The sequence below is a fragment of the Mirounga leonina genome, unplaced genomic scaffold (assembly GCF_011800145.1).
Source record: "Mirounga leonina isolate KUSES-001 unplaced genomic scaffold, KU_Mleo_1.0 Mir_224, whole genome shotgun sequence".
NCBI lineage: Eukaryota > Metazoa > Chordata > Mammalia > Carnivora > Phocidae > Mirounga > Mirounga leonina.
This window is the reverse complement of record NW_023270615.1, coordinates 3,724,654-3,743,940: the sequence shown is the minus strand read 5'-3', so window position 1 is coordinate 3,743,940 and position 19,287 is coordinate 3,724,654. Positions and strand designations below refer to the sequence as shown.

The window sequence follows — 19,287 nt, the reverse complement described above, 5'->3', positions numbered from 1 at the left end:
ATACTCTGAAGATTATTTTTTTTTGGCTTTAGTATGTATAAGTCATACAGAATCTTGTTTAAAAATGTAGATTTTGAGGGCAACTGGCTGGCTTAGTCGGTAGAGCATGTGACTCTTGATCTCGGGATTGTGAGTTCAAGCCCCATGTTGGGTGTCGAGATTACTTAAAAATAAAATCTTTTTTAAAAAAGAATATTTTGAAGCCCTCTCAATATAGTTTGTTTAGTCTACTGTATTTTTTTTATTTTATTATGTTATGTTACTCACCATACATTACATCATTCGTTTTTGATGTAGTGTTCCATGATTCATTGTTTGCGTATAACACCCAGTGCTCCATGCAGAACGTGCCCTCCTTAATACCCATCACCAGGCTAACCCATCCTCCCACCCACCTCCCCTCTAGAACCCTCAGTTTGGTTCTCAGAGTCCATGGTCTCTCATGGTTTGTCTCCCCCTCCCATTCCCCCCCCTTCATTTTTCCCTTCCTGCTATCTTCTTTTTTTTTTTTTTTTAACATAGCCCTCAATATAGTTTGGGTGATTCGATTACAACTGGTCCATAGATCACAGGAAAGAAACCCCCCAGACCGTCAGCTGTCTTGAAAGTGAGTATGTGCAGTAGCCCCAGCAGCACCAAGAACAATATTGGGCACACAGTAAGCAATCAGATATTCATATAATGAGAGAATGAATCAGTGGAGAGAAGGAAGTCTCCCTTTAGTTATTGAAAAGTATGAATAGGTATCTGTTAAGGTAGCTGTAGTTAGTAGGGTATAAATGGCAATAGGTTTCGTTTTAATTCTAAATGTTGACTGATTCATTCAGGAAATACTTATTGAGTCATGCTTGTTACCATCATCTCTTTGTTTTAAAACCCTTTTTCCCCATCTCAGAAACTGCAATACACTTACGGTCATTGTTGCAATCTTTAGCATCAGAATTCTGATGTAACTCCATGTGTGGCTGGCACCATGCTTAGAACTAGAATATGTCTATGAGCAAGACATGGATGTTCCATGCCTCAGCTGCCAGAATGGTAGAGCAGGGTCATCCCAAATGCATATGGTGCTTTGAACCTGGCTCCCAGAGAACATGCATTCCAGCGAAGGGAGGCATAAAAGTTAATTAACATCTGATATTAAGTGCTATGAAAGAAAAAACAGAGGATGATACTGGGATAGAAAGTGCTGGTGGGCTAAGGGTAGGGAAGGGTGCATAACAGCAAATAAGGAAAGGATTAGGTAGGGTCACCAATGAAATGATAGCATTTTTGCTGAAAGTGGAGTCATAAAGGTGATTCAACCTATACTTGGTTTTTATGAGTTTTTACTGAGTTATCGATTGATTGCAGCATTAACTGAGTTTCACCTTTTTTTATCCAATGGTGCTTAAATCATGACCAAGCCTTAGGTAACAGAAGGACAAATGAAAAGGAGAAATAATCCATATTTTTTTTATTTCTACCAATATTTAGAAATATGCCCATACATGATTGAAAACTGAACATCCCTTCAAAGTTTAAAATTGTTCATCCAGAATCCAGTGAAAGCCTTAATTGTCTTTTTTTTCTTTTTTCTTTTTTAGAGGGGGGTAGGGGCAGAGGGAGAGAATCTTAAGCAGGCTCCATGCCCAGTGCGGAGCTAAATGCAGGGCTCGATCTCACAACCCTGAGATCATGACCTGAGCCAAAATCGCGAGTTCGATGCTTAACTGACTGAACCACCCAGACACCCCTCGATTTTCTATTTTTGGTGAGCACGCTAGTTTATCTGAAAAACTTGATACACAACCATGGAATGTTGGGAGGAGGGAAGAGAATTGAGGGAAATTTAAGGCAGGCTCTCAGAGGAGTCTGCTTGTTATTTGGCTATTGGAAACCTTTATAACTGACTTGAAAGAATATAAGAGGGAGCTTCCTGGAGAGAGCATGATCTAGGAGTGATCATATTAGTTATGCTGTATTCTTATTCATTGCTCTGAATTTAGGTGCCATTGAAGTTGACATCTAATAGCCTCATTGCCATAGCAGATGTATTCAATTTTATAGTTTTCATTGTGCTAAAACTCTCCATTATAGGCAATACCATACCTGAAATATAAAATACTTATGATCAGTTTGTCTGAGAAATCATAACATTGGAAGGTTGCCCAGAGACCATCTGGTCTGTAGAGATGCTATTTAGCGAGAGTGTTCAAGGACCACCAGGCAAAGGAGAATAATATTGGTAATGGAATGTAAGTTATTTTAAAAAATAAAGGGGTTTTTTTTAGTTTAAAAAAATTTGGCTTATTTGGAAATTATGCACTATTTTGGTATAAAGTTTTCTTAATTGTATGAAATGATGCTGTCCTCATTTGGCAAAATTAAGTGACAGTCTTCCACTGATTTCATTTGCACTAAAGTATTGAACACTGAAAGATACCAGAAGAGCAAACCCATCACCACCAATATTGCTAGCAAGAGAACCATTTAAAAAAAATAGATCTAATCACTAAAATAATACATACCAATTGTAAAATATATATATATATATATATAAAGCACATAGAAATATAGAAACAAAAATCAGAATTCTCCCTACACAACCTTCAGCAACTGTTTTATGCTTGAATAATACAGTAACTGCTAATACTATGATATCCATTCCAAAGATTCTTAATATATACAATGTATTTATTGCAAAAACATCTCCTACTTTATTGTCTTCAATCTGCTTGTCACCTTCCCTTCAGATCCTGTTGTTCATTTTGTCTTCCCTCCTCCATTAGTTTTTTACCACCCATTTTAACTACATAATGCTTTGTCCAATGCAGTTAAGCAAGATTAGAATCAAGAAGGTTTTAGGTCATTGTGGATGTCTCTACTTGTTGGAAATTGGGTGTTGAGAAATTCCTGAATTCTAGAAACTAATATTCAAAATGAGTTTCAGAAACATGGGTCAAAGTCACTCAAAAAGGATGTAAATCTGTGAATCCTCTACAAATTACGTACTAATCTTTCTTGTTAATATTTTTCTTATCAGTATATGCTCCATATATTACCCCTGGCCATAGTTATTATAAATAGTATATCAATTTGTCATTTGCTTTCAAGTTGGCTTCAGATTGTTTTGACAGAGGAGACTTTTTTCTTTATTCTTTCATTATTATTAGTCAATTATCTGTGTCCTTTATAAATTCTTCAGTTAGTCATGACTCATCTTTTGGTACCTCCTGGAGAATGTTGTGTATGCTCATAAAAGCTATGTATGCTTTCCCAAACACACATGGAGCAGAAGATTTGCTGTACCCCAGGGTAATCTATGGGCCCCAAGTTAAGAGCTCAGGTTAGAAAGTCCTTTCCTATCTCAAAGTCTCAATTACCAACTTCCATTTTCATTTAGGGTTTTCTCATTTCATTTTTCAGTGTTAATGTCTAACCAAGTAGAATTTATTTTGGCGTTCAGTATGAGGATCTAAGTTGAATTTTTATAGAGATCCATTTATTCGATGCCATTTCTTACATAATTCATCTCCAAAAGCAATTTGTTTTGCATTCCAGTCATTGAATTTATCAAGGTCTCCCTTGAGTTTTCTATTATTCTGTCAGTTCTTTTGACATTACAATATCATTCCACTTTTTAAACATTTCCTTTAAGCATTTTTACCTGTTTATTTTTCCAGGAAAAATTTGGAACCCTTTTGCCATGTTCCCCAAAACAGTCTGAGTGACAGTTTATGACAACTGTATGAATCTTGGCTTCTTTTTAACAGTTGGTTTTCCCATTCAAGAAAATCTGCCTCTGAATTATTCAGATCTCTCTTTTATTGGCCAAGTAACATTTCAGGCTTGTCCTTAGTTCCACACTTTTTGCTTTAGATTTATTTTTGGGAATAGCAAATATTTGTATGCTTTGCTGTTACCATTATGCCTTTAAGTAGCTCATGTATAACAGAGATACAATTTGTTTGTATGTTTTTCTTTTCTCTAGCCCGTTTAATTGACATTATGTTGTAACTGATTACCTTGTTTTTTGGCTGTGTGGGGTGGGGTATATACATGGCTTCTGACTATAGTAATACTTGTCTCTGTTCATCTGAGGTTTTTCCATGTTCATCTTTATTGTACGAAGTGGTCATTATGCCTTCAGGTTTTGGAGTAGGCTGACTTCAGTTCCGATCCTTCCTCCACCCCATTACTACCTGGTAGCCTTCAACAAGTGAAAATTGGGTTTCTTGACCTTGTGAAATTTCAGTTTCTTCATCTGAAATTGGGGTAATAACCCAGAATCACCAGATTGTTGCCAGGATGAAATAAATTTGGGCATTTGGAAAGTATTACAAATAGGGAAGCTGATATAATCATGATTAGTGTTTCTATTAGCTAACCATTTAAAATATTAAGTATCAAGAATGACAGTAAACTTTCACGCCTACGTCCTGATTTTCTCTGGATTTTTTTTTAGCCTTTGTTTCACTTTTTGTTGATGTTTGCTTTTCCTCATGTGGCTATGCAGCATTTTTGATTTTACAAAAGTTTTGTTAAAAATGGAATTTGGGTCTTTTCTCAGTATCTGTTGAGATTTTTATTTTTATTTATTCATTTTTTTTTAAAGATTTTATTTATTTATTTGAGAGAGAGAGAATGAGAGACAGAGAGCATGAGAGGGAGGAGGGTCAGAGGGAGAAGCAGACTCCCTGCCGAGCAGGGAGCCCGATGCGGGACTCGATCCCGGGACTCCAGGATCATGACCTGAGCCGAAGGCAGTCACCCAACCAACTGAGCCACCCAGGCGCCCTGTTGAGATTTTTAGTATCTAGTTTCTCATACTAGAATCATTTATGGGATTCATTAGCATAATAGATTTTTAAATATTATTTCTGCTTATATTACAAATGAAATTTGTTTATTATGCTTTTGGTTTAGTATTAGAATATTTTATATATGCCTTTTTATTTTCGTGAGTGACATTTATAGTTTCTTTAACTGAATAATATGTGTGTGTGTGTCTCCTCTATTGTTACAGCAGCAGCTAGCTAAAATTAATTGTATACTTATGGAATATAAAGAGAATCTTGTAAAGTGTTCTTCATTTTTTTCCCATTTATTCCTGAAGTATATGGTAGCATAGGATGAAGAGTCAAGCCTCCTAACCCAGATTGATTTGACCTGTCTATCCTCTGCCTCTATCTCTGCCAGGCTTTTTGTTTTTGTTTTTGTTTTACATATCAAGTGATGTTAAATTCACAAAACAAATTGTGAAATTTTGCATCTATTCTCTTCTCTGGAGACAATTGTGATCACTGTCCTTGTAAGTTTGAATGAGACCATCTGTCCCTAAAGCCTTTCTGAGAAGTAATTCTTTGATAAATTTTTCAGTTTTAATTATTTTTATCTATATTCTCCAGAGCCATGTCCATTTCATAAGATTTTCAAATTTGTTAATTAATGATTACATATGGTTATATAGCTAACTGTGATTTAATGGCATATTTTGTTATAGCATAATATAATTATTTTAATATGTATCTAATATTAATATAAGATATATATTATATATTATTTTCTTTGTTAGATGTTTTGCTGCTGTTCTTTTTTTCAAAAGGCCAGTTCTTGGATTTGTTCATGAGTAATGCTGTTTTTCCTTTGTCCTTTTTTTTATTGTCTTAATATCTTTCCTGTTTTCCTTAGGATCACTCTCCATGCTTTTATTAATCTTACTGGTTGAATCATGGTTCATTTATTTTTCCTTTTACATTAGTATGATTTTTTTTAAAACTGCATATTTCCCTCTGAACACACTTTTGGCTGACTGTCATTACTTAAGGGTGTTTGGGCTTCCTCTTTGGTAGAAAGACAATTGAGAATAATACTTTTCAGTGTTTAACAAACTTTGTCTCTATTGAGATTTGTTATTGACCTTTTTTTCCACTGTATTGTGGTCAGATAATGAAGCTAGATAATCAGCCACACTAGTGGTGTGTGAAGTATTGTTTTTCCTTAGGGCAATTGAGATTTCCTTTTGGCTCAGCGTATGGGCAACTTTTTCAAAACTCTTTAGTTGATCCATGAATTCTTAAGAAAAAGAAATTACTCTTTGTAGGAGATATGTTTTAATATTATTAAATTATATCTACTATGTAAACAAATCCTTTGTACTCTTTCCCCTGAAATAAATGGATTAAATTACCTGAGTAGTAGGCGGGGTCCCTCAGTTACTTGTTTTTCCTTAGAGTCTTTGATCCATAAATTTTGGTGGAAGCATTTCCTCCTGTTAGATATTTTTTATAGAGACTACCTTATCTTTCAGCTAAATTGTACTTCCTTTGCTTTTCAGTATTTTTATATCTAAAATGTTATGTCGTTTGCAACTAATTTTGCCATCCATACATTCATGTGTGTGTGTTGTGGAAAAATCTCTGCCCTTTCTTTTTTAGTTTCTACATTTTATTTTCTTAGGTTAAAGAAATGATTTTAAAATAATGTTAATAATTTTTAGATATCATTTTTAAATAAAGGTGATATTTAAAAATAAATATGTCTTGTAATAAGGGAGTTATCCCCTTTGACTCCTCGCTGTATGAACTTGGCTTACATTTACTTTGCTATCCCCACCGTACTTATTTCTGCATATCATTATCTGGATTTATGCAACAGGCTGTTTTAATTAATTTATTTCTTACCATTATCTTTACTTTCTTTTCTGAAGAATTGTGTTAAAAGACTTATTAAGTCTTCCCTCTGTGTTTGATTTATTTTTGAGCCATTAGAAGGTTTTTCATAACAACAACACATTCTAGGGTTTTTAATTTTGACTTATGTATTCATCAGCTGAAATAGATCTTAAAGTTATCTGTTTGCTTTATTTTGGTTTTCAGAGCATGTGTTTGTAGAGAGGTAGGCCAGTTGATTTTGTCATTCCTACCAATATGTGTCTTCTGCATTTACTCATAAAGGACAGGAGCATAGTAGAAAATTCTTGGGCTTGTTTCCTTTCAGTTGTTTTAACTGTCCTTTTTCATTGTCTCCTGAAATGAGCTTTGCAGAGAGTCGTAAGACAGAAATTCTGTTTTGTTTTCATTCCTAAATAGCTTTTCAGGTACTTTTCATTTGTGTTTGAAATTACCTCTGTACACATACACATACATAAACACGTATCAGGATGAGTGTAGGGGATGCAATTCTTAGTATTTCCTGAAACCTACTGAGTCCCTTGAGCCTCCCTTGGGCATTTTTCATCAAGTAGGATTTTGATGACTAACAAAGCCTACCATGGGCTTCAGAGCTTGAGCCCTGGAGTCTGAGAGACCTGGATGCAAAGCCCTGTTCTTGTTCTTACTATTACATGACTTTAGGAAAGATAGGTCTCCTTTCTAAGCCTCAGTTTCCACATCTGTAAGAAGGGAATAATAACATTGTCGACCTCCTGGGTGGTTTTGCATGCATTACTGCAAAGCCCCAGTAGAACAGCTGATAAGTAGTAAAGACTCAGTGCATGGTGGTCCTCAGAGGCAAACAAAGCTGGTCTCCTGAAGTTTCTGTTTTCTGGCCTCCAGATCTGTCGTCTTGTCTTTCCTTCTCATCACTTCATTATTTTCCTTAAAAAAAAAATTGTGGGACGTTCTTACATTTGTAGTCCACATCATTACCTCAATTTTCCACACTCTCAGTTCCGTTGGACCCATATTCATATCAGTGGACTCCCTCTCATGCAAACTTCGCTTTTCTCTATGCTCCTTCTAGTCTTTCTTTCTCTCAGCTTCTATTTTGGCATCTACACTCGCCTTCTTTATTGATGTATTCCCTTTGTGTTCACTGTCTTCCAAGGGCTCCATACTATTTTTCTTCTCTTTTCCTTTCTCTTTTCTTCATTCTCTTGTCCCTGTACTTCCTTCTTATGTTTCTTTTACTTTTTTTTTCCTTCCCTTCATTCTTCCTCTGATCCTACTTTTTCCTTTTTTTTTTTTTTTTTTAATTACTCTGAATGAGAAACTCTGGCTTCAGGAAGGGTGTGATGCTGACCCTGCTCTGCTTACCATCCAAGCACAGACCTATTCAAACTTGCCCTTGAAGAATGGGATGATAGACAAAACCCCGTGGTCAGTTCTCAGGTCCTGGCAGAGATCCATCCAAAGTGAGGAATGCCAGATGAGGAGAGGATCATTTCTTAAGCAGAAGTTTGTCAGCCAGTCCCTGCAAGCAGCTCTCACCTGGCTCTTCCCCTCGTGGCCCCTCCTCCAGTAAAAGTCAGCGGTGGTGGAGTGGATCAGAGCCGGGCTCCGGAATCAGGCTGCGTATGGTGCGTTTCAGCCCTTGCTAATCATGTGACCCTGAGCAGGATCCTGACACTTCCTCTGCTTTGATGTCCTTATTTGAGTGATAAAAGTAATAGTATCTCTCAAGATTGCCAGGAGAAATAAATGAAATAACAAATATAGTACTTTTCAAGTGTGCCTGGCACACAGTGAGCACTCAATAAATGCCATCTCATACTCGGTACTTTTGGAGATACATCTGTTAGGAGTTACATTTGGTACCAAGAAAGTATAGTGGGTACAGCAGGAAATCCACAAGATGTTGGTTCAGAAAGTCAAGGCTACCAAGGCTGGGTCTGTGTTATTCTCTCGGTATTTATTTTTTTTAGGATTTTTAAAAAATTTTATTTATTTGAGAGAGAGCGAGCCGCGCATGAGTGGGGGAAGGGGCAGAGGGAGAGGGAGAAACAGACTCCCCACTGAGCAGGGAGCCCAACGTGGGGCTTGCAATCCCAGGGCCCCAAGATCATGACCAGCGCCGAAGGCAGACGCTTAACCCACTGAGCCACCCAGGCACCTTTCCTTTCTCTTGGTCTTTTCTTAATGGCTGCTGCAGCTCCAGCCATCACATCCACATCCATTTTTTTTAAGATTTTATTTATTTATCTGAGAGAGAGAGTGAGAGAGAGAATGAGAGGGGAGAGGGTCAGAGGGAGAAGCAGACTCCTCTGAACAGGGAGCCCGTTGCGGGACTCGATCATGACCCGAGCAGAAGGCAGTCGCCTAACTGACTGAGCCACCCAGCCCCTCACATCCACATTCAGGTAGAAGGAGGAAGGAAAGAGTGGAGGAAAATTGGGGAATGCCTATAGCAGGAAAGCAAAGGCTTTCCCAGAAATGTCCAGTGGACTCCCACTTATGTTTTATTACTCAGAACTCTATCTCATGTGCACCCCCTCCCTACTGGGGAGTCCAGGGGACATGATTTTGGCATCTTACATGTAGAGTAAGGGAGGCATTAAAAAAGAAAGTTGGAATTTACCCCCTAATTCCTGCCATGATTTCTAGGATGATAGGGACAGAAGAGATAGAGTTAATGCTTGGGCTGCCTTGAAAATTTAAAAAGGAGTATGTGTTTAGTAGAGAATCATGTGTGCACTTTTTTAGGCCATGAGTATCTTGGGTCTTTAATACAGGAGATAGATGGGGAAACAAGGCTTAACTTTTGGGGGATCTTTTGTCATTCCCCCCCCACTTTAGGTGACAAGCCAGCTTTGTTTTCTTAATGTAAAGTATGGAAACGTTAAACATTATTTTCCTTACTCCAATCACATCAGCCATAAGGTTACTTGAAATACCTCCAAAATTTCTGTTATAGATTTCTGTTAATCTTAGTTGATCTTTCCCTCAGTGTGTGTGTGCAGTGCATAAGACTTTTTAAAAATATTTTTTGTTACCGTTGACATCTAATAATTAGAAAGACTGCTGGGAGTTGACATGATAAACCAGGAGTTTCTAAAATAGAATAACATTTACTTAAAATTCTAGAATCCAAAATGCAGGCTCATTTTCACTGAAGTTTGAAATGCAGGTGAGCATTGAAAATCCCTATTTTAAAATATACTTCTTTGATAAGCAGACAGAAAAGCATCACTTTAATTCTTTGTATTCAACAGGGAAAAAATGAGAGAAAATGCTGTAATTTAGAATAACAGTAATAACAGAGATGCAGCCAAGTATTTTTGTTGCCTGTCCAAGGGTTCAACGTCTGGCTTTTGAGGCGAGAACTCTGCAAATCCCTGAACTCTGGTAGAAAAGTTTCAAAAACATTGCAGTCTGGCAGTTCAGTTAAGCAAATAAGTATGTGCAGTCTTTCCTCCTAACATTTGTTACCATACGGCACTCCGATGCCCACCCAAAGAACATTCCACCATCCTCTACATCCCCTCCCACTATACTTTCTTGGTACCAAATGTAACTCCTACCTCCCCAGCTGTCAAGAGGGAAGATGTTCCCACAATAGAGAGAGAGGATTTGTTACAATCACAGTGGGTCCAGGTACTTGTTTCCCTAACCAGTCAGCTTGCTGCCCACACCATGGGCTTGTTAAAACCAGATCCGTTTGACAGACCTTAGTGGCATTATTATTTCACTAAGCACAAATAGACTGATGTGTCGAAAATGCTATTTTGCTCGTTTGTTACAAGAACTAAAAAACATACCATCGAGGGGCGCCTGGGTGGCTCAGTTGGTGAAGCGACTGCCTTCGGCTCAGGTCATGATCCTGGAGTCCCGGGATCGAGTCCCGCATCGGGCTCCCTGCTCGGCGGGGAGCCTGCTTCTCCCTCTGACCCTCCTCCCTCTCATGCTCTCTGTCTCTCATCCTCTGTCTCTCAAATAAATAAATAAATAAAAGAAAAAAAGAAAAAAAAAACATACCATTGAAATTTAGGAATAGAAGAAAACAGGTTAATTAAATGGAGATTCATCAAATGTTAGGATAAACTCAAAGTGGTCCTTCTCAATCGTTTTGGGATGAGAGGTTGTGCGTCTCAGTCCATCATGATGACTGTTGTCTTTGGGAGTCTGTCATGTGCCAGGCAGTCTGTATTCATTACCGTGAGTCCTTGCAACCATCCTGCAGAGTGTGTATTACTGTCTCTACACTCAGCTGAGAAAACTGAGTCCCCGAGGGGGTCAGTAAATTACCTAGCATTTCAGAAGCATCAGGTAGCAAGTCATGATTTACCCCAAGTCTTCCTGACTCTAAAGCATCATTCTCATGTGACTATGAGCTATGCTTATTATTATTTTTGAGAACAAATTTAAATGAGAAATAAAAATAACGTGGAAAGCAATGTCTTACTGCAGGATTATGTCAATTCACTTACAACTGCATATGTATTCATGCTGAGTGCAGGACAACCCGCAAAATGAGCAGAAAAGGGAAAGTGGGGGCTGTCTTCCAGTTTCCTTCCCAGACTTGGGTTTCTCACAGCTTGACTGGGATGAGCTTGGTGGGGAAGCTCTCATTCTGCCACATTTTGTCTACTTCAAGAGATTTCAAAGCTCGGGGATGAAAATGAGGATCAGACATGGATTCGAGGTTGCAGGGTACATGAAGAGAAAGAGGCTTGTAGAATGGCCAGAATTTACAGCCTTGGGGTAATACCATTGGGGGGAATTAAGTGTATGGGGAGGTATAGGGAGAAGTAGTATGAAGTTCCGCTATTGTGAATTGATTTCAGTGCATGTGATCTCAAGTTAGGGTACCTTTGTGTGACCATTCATCAAATTTTATTCCCCAAAAGTTTATGTAGCAAAGCATTTCAGGGAAATGGTTATTGAGCTTACCAACAAAATACCATTTTTTTTGTAAAGCTGCAGAAAATTTAATTGATGTGTTTTCGGTGTAATGACAAATCCTGCAGATAAGCCAAGATGTATAAAGGAAAGAAGACAATTCAGTGTCAGTGGCAGAGTTTTTCTTTTGTCAGTTAGGGACTTTCTTCCCTAAAGTTTATTCAGAGACCCAATTAATGTACCTTTGGTTTATTATACTCACCTCAGGTAGTCAGTGAATGGTGTATACAAGAGAGTATAATAAAAATTTGGCTTGGGTAGTCCTCAACCAGTCTTCTCTTTCCTTTTGTCTTTTCTACTTCGGTTCAGGGATGGATGGATCATAAGTAGGTGTCCCGGTGATACCAGGACAAGTCACGTTTCCACATCGGGAGGTGTGTTTTCTGCTAGTACACCCAGTTTTAGGCCTGGAGCTTTTGAATTAATGTAGAGTACACGGTCCAACATGACACAACAGAACAAAAACACACTCCCATTAGCAAGATCTACTCCTCTTTGCAGTGGGACTGACCGTCTGATGATCCGCTTCATTACCTGACAAAAGAAGATTGGTTTCCTTTGTTGGATGGTCGGTATTTTATTCTAGAATCATCACTGGCATGCACTGGGTACAGTCAGAATAATGTTTTTACCAACCTCCGCGGGCTTCAAACACTTTCTCATCTTTCTTACTCTAGCTCACAATGAATCTTTCCCCATAACTGCCAATTTATTTAGCATCTGTACAATGACATTAATTTTCTGGCTACTTGTTCCCATTTCTACTTTACACAGTCTTAAGTAACATAAAACGAGACTGGTTTTTGTCTCGGGTTTTTTTGTTGAATATTTAGTCAGTTGGATGATGGCTGATGGGTTGTGCAGTTTCCCCATGGGCCTGGTTCATGAAATTGCTCATCATTGCATTAGATAGAATCGCTCTTGTATATAAAGAAGATAGTCCGGTTGTATATAAAGAAGATTGTCCCTTGTATCGGTTGCCTTTTAACTGCCTGTGATGATAGATCCATCTGGGGGCTTGAGGGGAGGGGAAGATTACTTCTTGTTTCTTTTTTTTTTTTTTTTTTTAAGATTTTATTTATTTATTTGAGACAGAATGAGAGAGAGAGAGAGCTCATGAGAGTGGGGAGGGCCAGAGGGAGAAGCAGGCTCCCGGCTGAGCAGGGAGCCCCATGCGGGACTCGATCCCGGGACTCCAGGATCATGACCTGAGCCGAAGGCACTCGCCTAACCGACTGAGCCACCCAGGCGCCCCTTCTTGTTTCTTTTTAATAAATGCAGGTGAGTCAGTCACTAAGGCTCCAAAATTGGTCCTTGTTTTTTAAGGACCTCCAAGTACAGATTGATTTCAAATGGCTCACACATGTGCAGGATTAGCTGCGAAAACTCATGGGGAGAAAATTTGTTTTGTTTTGTTTTGTTTCATTTAAGTGCTAGCAGTTGCACTTAGGAGCCCAACAAGAAGTACTAGACAAAATGTCTTTCTTGGGATACGTCGTCCTCCTTCTAAATCTACTCTTGGGGCCATGAAATACTTTGAGCGGCTCAGAACAAAAATAGAACACCAGGTAGCGGTCGTGTCATTAATTATCCTGTTTTTGCTGCTGGAAACTAGAATTGTTTGAGATGGGGTTCAGATGAGCTCCCCTGACTGGAGAAAAGCAAGGTGGCAAGTTCATAATCATAATGTTAAATAATATAATGTTATGACCTACAGTAGAAGCATATGATACTATGTTATAAAAATAATCTGATATGTCCTAGTTTGGTATCTTTCCATTTACCTTTGATAGAGTGTGTAAGCCTTTGGAACCTAAAACCCAAATTAAGACTTTAGAGTCTCCTGAATTCGGTGGCAAACAAAAATCCGCCAACTGAGTTGAGAGACACAGAGCAGGTACGAAAATGGTGTGACCACGAGGACATGACATGCCACACTTGGCCTCCTGATCCAGTTGTCAGAGAGCCACCTGATGCACCACTGCGTGTATGTCTGTTCCACTTTGGGGGGTCCATCCGGAAATGGCGTTAAATAGTAAGTGATAGCATAGGATCTGCAGCCTGCCAGGTGCAGCTGGTTTGAATTGTAGCTCTACCGCTAACTACCTCTGTGTACTCGAGTTACCGTGTATAACTCGGAGTCTCCACTTTGCCATCTGTGAAATGGGAATAAAACTATTACCTATGTTCATATGATGTTTAAGATTACACAGTGATAATGATGTACAACATGCACTACCTGGCCCTGGCCAAGTGCTCATTTAATGTTGGTTATTAACTTGAAGTCCCTAAACGATGCAAACCTTCCTAACAGGAAAAGGTTGCACCTCTAGAACTCCCCCAGAAAATCATGTATGTTTTATTGCCTTGAAAGGTCATAGCTTGCTAGCCACGTTTTGCAGGCATTTATAAATGTTGCCCTTTTAGTGTATATTGTGGGTTAAAGGTAGTCGTCAATTAATTCCAGAGAGAAACCTAAGGGGTATGTGGCCTAAATCCTTGTGGCTTTTAATCGGCTCAGTGGTCCCCAGGCTCAGAATTGAGAGAAGCTGCTCCTTTCCTCCAGGTCGGTTATACTCATGGCATTTTGGTTATTGTTTGCCCCCAAAGCTCTTGGTGCTCCGTCTTCTGTTCTTGGAGCTGAGAGGGATCTTGGTGTTCAGAAGCCAGTGGAGTATGGCTCCAGGGTAATCGGCAGACGGGGGTCCGTTCTAGGGGGTCCTACTTTACCACTGTGGCCTGGAAAGTTCTAGCACAGGGCATACAGCCGTCTCTTTGCTTTCACTGTGTGTTTCGCTGTGGCATACCAGAAGTTTCATAGTCTGACTGCTTCACTTCTGCAACATCCCCGAGAGCATCAGTACAAATAGGTCATAAAATGTGAATCAGACTTCCCCCTAAGTACAAGTCCTCTCAGGATACTAGCAAATTAACCTACAGCTATTTCCTGAGCCAATAATCAGTTACCCTCCCACGGGTAGAAACACCACGGATGCAAAAATCCCTTGGTTTCCTGTATTAACTTCCTCACTTTATTTTGGTGAGATTCAGGAAATTTTGAAATTAAATGATTTCTGAACTTGTGCGTTATCAAATGTCAGAGTAAAATCACCTGCATGCCTCATTCTTTCCATGCACAGTTTCAATTTCCGGAAGCTAATTTCTTCCTTCTAATTACAAGTACTCCAAGAAGAGCTAGTTTTTACAACCCAGCATGAGAGCAAGTAACTCCCGTTTCTTCAGGCTGATTTGAATGCAGAGGCTTCCTGAATCGGCCTGAATACAACTGCTTAAGGCTCGAGATAAATGGTCCCTGTTCTGTCACCATCATCATCATTGTTATATTATCAGTGCTAAGGGTCACTAGGGAAATGGTCTCCCGATGGTCAGACCCTGTGCTTGATGTTTCCAAAGGAATCTTGACCTGGTGATAAGTAACATAGAAACTTGTTTCATTTCTTTTTCTTTTCCTTTTTTTTTTTTTTTTTTGGTTTTCTATAAAGAATAATATTTAAAATGTGGACATTTTAGCTGTGTGTTAAATGTTATTTTAAACTCACTAGGTTGATTTAGACGTATTTATCAAATCCAGGTGTACTTTTACGTATCTTGCTGTTTGCTCATGAAAAAACAAAACAAAACAAAAAAAGCACATGTGTCTATTTGAGAGGATTCTGCTGTACCGTAAATAAGTGGCTGGAGAGTCTTGCAAGACTGGGCTTTTCTGTTGTTGCTCTTTGCCCCTCACCCAAATAATTACCCTGGGAAAGAGGAGATGAGCATTACATCTCAGACAGATCAGGAAAAACATCTTATGGTGACCTTAGTGTTCAGAATGATCCCTTGACTCTTTTCCTAATTTTTCTGACCATGGTGCGAGCACTCTACTGAATTATTCTGTGGATTCGGTTTCAATCAGCAAAGGGCCAAATCATGCTATTTGTTTTAGAAACTTACCCACCTCCTGGGCCCCATCCCACAACCTCCCTCCCTCTCCAGAATTTCGTGCGTTATTAGGTTCTAAACTTGGTTCCTAACAAGTGTTGTGTAAAACAAAACAAATAAATCTGTTTCCCTTGTTCTTATATTTTTAAAATTCGTGAGGTTGGGTTTCAATTTCCTTAGCATAAGTTACATTGTGAATGCAACCTTACAGAACAGTCTACCTCCAGTCTTGCTCCCTCTTTGGAAATGGCAGTACTGTCTCTCTTATTTTTAATCTAAGGGCATAGTGAAGCGAAGTGGTATCAGAACTCTATAGTACTTTTCTCTCCCCATCTCCTTCATGTTCAAGCCACCACATGGGAGCCGTGGCTCAAAACTTAGCAGAATGTTGTACTGTCTACCACTTCCTGATGGCTTATTTCGCACCAGGAACTAGGTTAAGTACATGGCGTCACTTTCATTCAATCAGACGATGAAGTAAAGTAGGTATTAGCATCCACATGCTAAATGGGGAAGCTGAAACCTTGAGAAGTCAATTTCACATAAGTAGGAAACTGGGGAAACACAATATAAAGTAAAGTAGTGTCCTGTTCCATCATTGAAAATCAGCTATAATTAAGATACCAGGTTTTCCCTCTGCCTGGGAGATGCCCACGTCCATCTGCACACGTATGGGGGGCCATAGGGATTACCACGTGCTCCTGTCATACCTCAAGGAAGGTAGCAAATTATCATCCCCCTCCCTTCAATGTTCTGACCCAGGCTTGGCAAATATCCTTCTAAAATTAAGGTGGACGACGAGAAACAGAATTAGCTACCGAGGCTGCGTGATAACTGCCATATTTCCCAGTTAAGTAAAAGACTGTAACACCTGACATTCGAGACTAAAATGAAGAGGTATCTTGATGAGCATTTCATGCGTGCATTGAGTCAAATGCCTTCCAGTGTATACGTACTCTTTGAAAGAGAACAGAAGTCTGTGCACCAGTACCTGGATTTGCTTTCTATATATGTTTTTGAGTGGTATTGTGGTTCTCCAATGAAAGGACTTCTGCTCAATGTCTTTGTGCTCTTCAGTGCTAACAATCACAAGAAGTAGGTATCCAATAATTTAATGTAATAACTACTTATTGCAGATTAAGGGTCCTCCCATAGCTGTATCTTGGAGCCCAGCTTTGAGCTCTGTACCGAATTCTCTTTCTTTGAGAGCATTGACACCTGGGGACTCGGTTCAGTTGAGGTTTTTTCTCTATCCCATACGTACACGCAGAATACTAGTAAGTTCTTTGTTAAATTACAAATCAACTACCTGGTGATACAGCTGGACAAGGAGTGTTCCAGAAGACTTTGGTTTTGACTTTAGGTGCTAGTAATTTTCAGATGTTGATGGAAGCTTTTACACAAAGGACGACCAGGCCAGAATTGGGAGCCATTTTGTTGAGGAAACTGGAAATCCTCACCCTTTTAAAAAACTGAGTGACAGCTGACTGATCCCACATGATTTCCGAAATTCAAGGTTACGTTTTCTGCCTCCCTCAGACTAACGTCACTTCTCCACGTTGAGAAAGAACCAGAGCGGCATTTGGCTTCTGTTCACCCCCAAACCCAAATCACTGACCCTTTGTTTTTAGTACTTTGCCATTTTGCTTTTGCTTTTTTAATTTGCTTGTGACTCTCTGCTTCCCCAGTCTTTTTTTTTTTTTTGGTACAATGATTCTTACCTTGTCTTTCCCCAGTCCGTTTCTGACCTGGAGAGACGTGCAGCATGTTATTGTCAGGACTTCCCGTGCGGGACATTTGAACGCTAATGACTGGAAAACCAATGCTGCTGGTTTTAAGGGTGAGAACTTCTTTCATATTCTGTCACAGGCAAAATATTTTTATTTTTCCCCCATTTTAAATGGAGAGCCGGAAGTAGAATCCCTCCAAAGAAACTTGAAATTGTGTGCTGACACACAGAGAGCTGGCTCTTTGAGTAACTAAAACGCAGATTGATTTTTTTTTTTTTAATTCAAACAGCACATAAAAGGCAGATTTCTTTGGCTTCCCACATCATAGGTCAATTTCTTAAAAGACAACCAACTTCCAAGTATAGTCGACCTATGGGGCTTCTCATTAGTTTGTGATTGCTGTCATTGGTTATCTGAGTGGTGTTTGTCACAATGTGTGTAGAACGTCCTCATCTTCTATAGTGATTACTTCCATTTCAGTAATGACTGGTATATTTTGTTCACTGTTAGTTCCTAGGCCATGCTTGCTTTGTTTTTGTTTTTGTTTTTGTTTTTTATTAAAATTCCACAAACCCTAACTCTAAGACATTACTTTATATGAATGAAAAGTGCTTCTGAAGCTTTAAAACATGCAGTCTTTATATAATTATGCACATCATATCGTAAGTGCTGACTGTTTTTCCCATGGCTGAGGATTATAGTTCCCTCAAAGTGTCTTACTAATGGTGGGCAGTTTGTTTATCATCATCCATAACATATGTTATAATAAACAGAAAATACTTATATAAGGCAGATGTCCTAAAGTTTCACATGACTTAAATTTTAATCCACTAATATTGTTACAGCAAAGATTACTCTTGGTCATATCTGCAGATTTAAATTTACTCCCAAATAATGTTCATATCATTATATATCCCTATGGATGAAAACGAGTATCCCATACCACAGGGAATAGTGACTTAATAATTGAGGTTCTGGTCCCCAGATCTTTGGTAACATGTCGAATCCTTCTGGGCAAGTCATTTAAGTATTTGGGGCCCTAACTTCCCCACCTTAAACATTTTAGAAGCTGAATAATATTATCTACGTATGATTTCTTAAGTATGATTTTAATATATCTTTAGTGAACTATACCCAGTGTATGCAAATATCCATGCTGGAAATGTAAAATGTAATTTTTAAAATTACTTGCAATTATAGTCTCATGCTTAGCCAAATATACCAGATAACCAGTGTCATATAAAGTATTTCTTTGGTTAGCATCTTCACTGAAGACTTCACTCCATGTTTAGAAAAAGAAGAATATCCCTCTGCCTTTGAGTAGTATGAGACCCCTCTCCTTACTCTTAGACTATATAATGCAGCAGTGTTCAATGAGCTTTTAATTTAAAGAGTTGCAAATTCTTTTGGGGATCGCATTGTCTGAAGCCCAAATCGAGACACTGGATCCCAAAATTGCAGTTGTTACACGTGGCATCAAAAATATGTGAAATTACAGTTGTCGGAGAAAACACAGGAGGTACTTAGCCATAGGTATGTTTCATTTTGATTTAGCCTCCGCACCCTCTCAGCTCTTGCTATCTAAATCCATGCGGCTGGGAGGTGGGTCTGGGGAGGGGGAAGAAGGGACCAAAACATAACCTTGGCTGGTTCAGTGCGCTGCAGTGAACTTTTTAGCAGAAGGTTCACAGACTAAGTACATTGACCTCCATGAAGCTGAGGAATCAACTTTAACCCAAATAAAAGTCTTAGTTTTACTTATTCCTTTTTGGCAAGTTAAAAAGAGCAAATGGTTCCAATAAAAAACGCAACTCTTTTGAAAACCTCTGTTGGTTTTGGAGAGGGGGGAAACAGAGGATTTAGACTAACTCCCCAGATCCCAACCTGAGTCTGAAGGGGGCTATGCAGTGCTCTGGCAAGGAGGAAAGAGCATTTTACTCTTGCACGTGGCAATATTTAGTATAATATTTCACTCTTCTCTTAGCTTGCTGCCAAGAGTAACAATTAAAGTT

The 19,287-nt window shown here is 38.9% G+C and overlaps 1 protein-coding gene across 4 annotated transcripts in view; it reads left to right on the top strand.

Annotated features, from left to right (window-relative positions):
* PCSK5 (proprotein convertase subtilisin/kexin type 5) overlaps positions 1 to 19,287 on the top strand; it is a 463,938-nt gene that overhangs the window by 212,072 nt on the left and 232,579 nt on the right. For all 4 annotated transcript variants that reach the window (XM_035029028.1, XM_035029027.1, XM_035029029.1 and 1 more), the window contains exon 10: positions 17,282 to 17,385. In XM_035029028.1, coding sequence (XP_034884919.1) covers positions 17,282 to 17,385 — 104 coding nt within the window. The remainder of the gene's footprint in view (positions 1 to 17,281; positions 17,386 to 19,287) is intronic.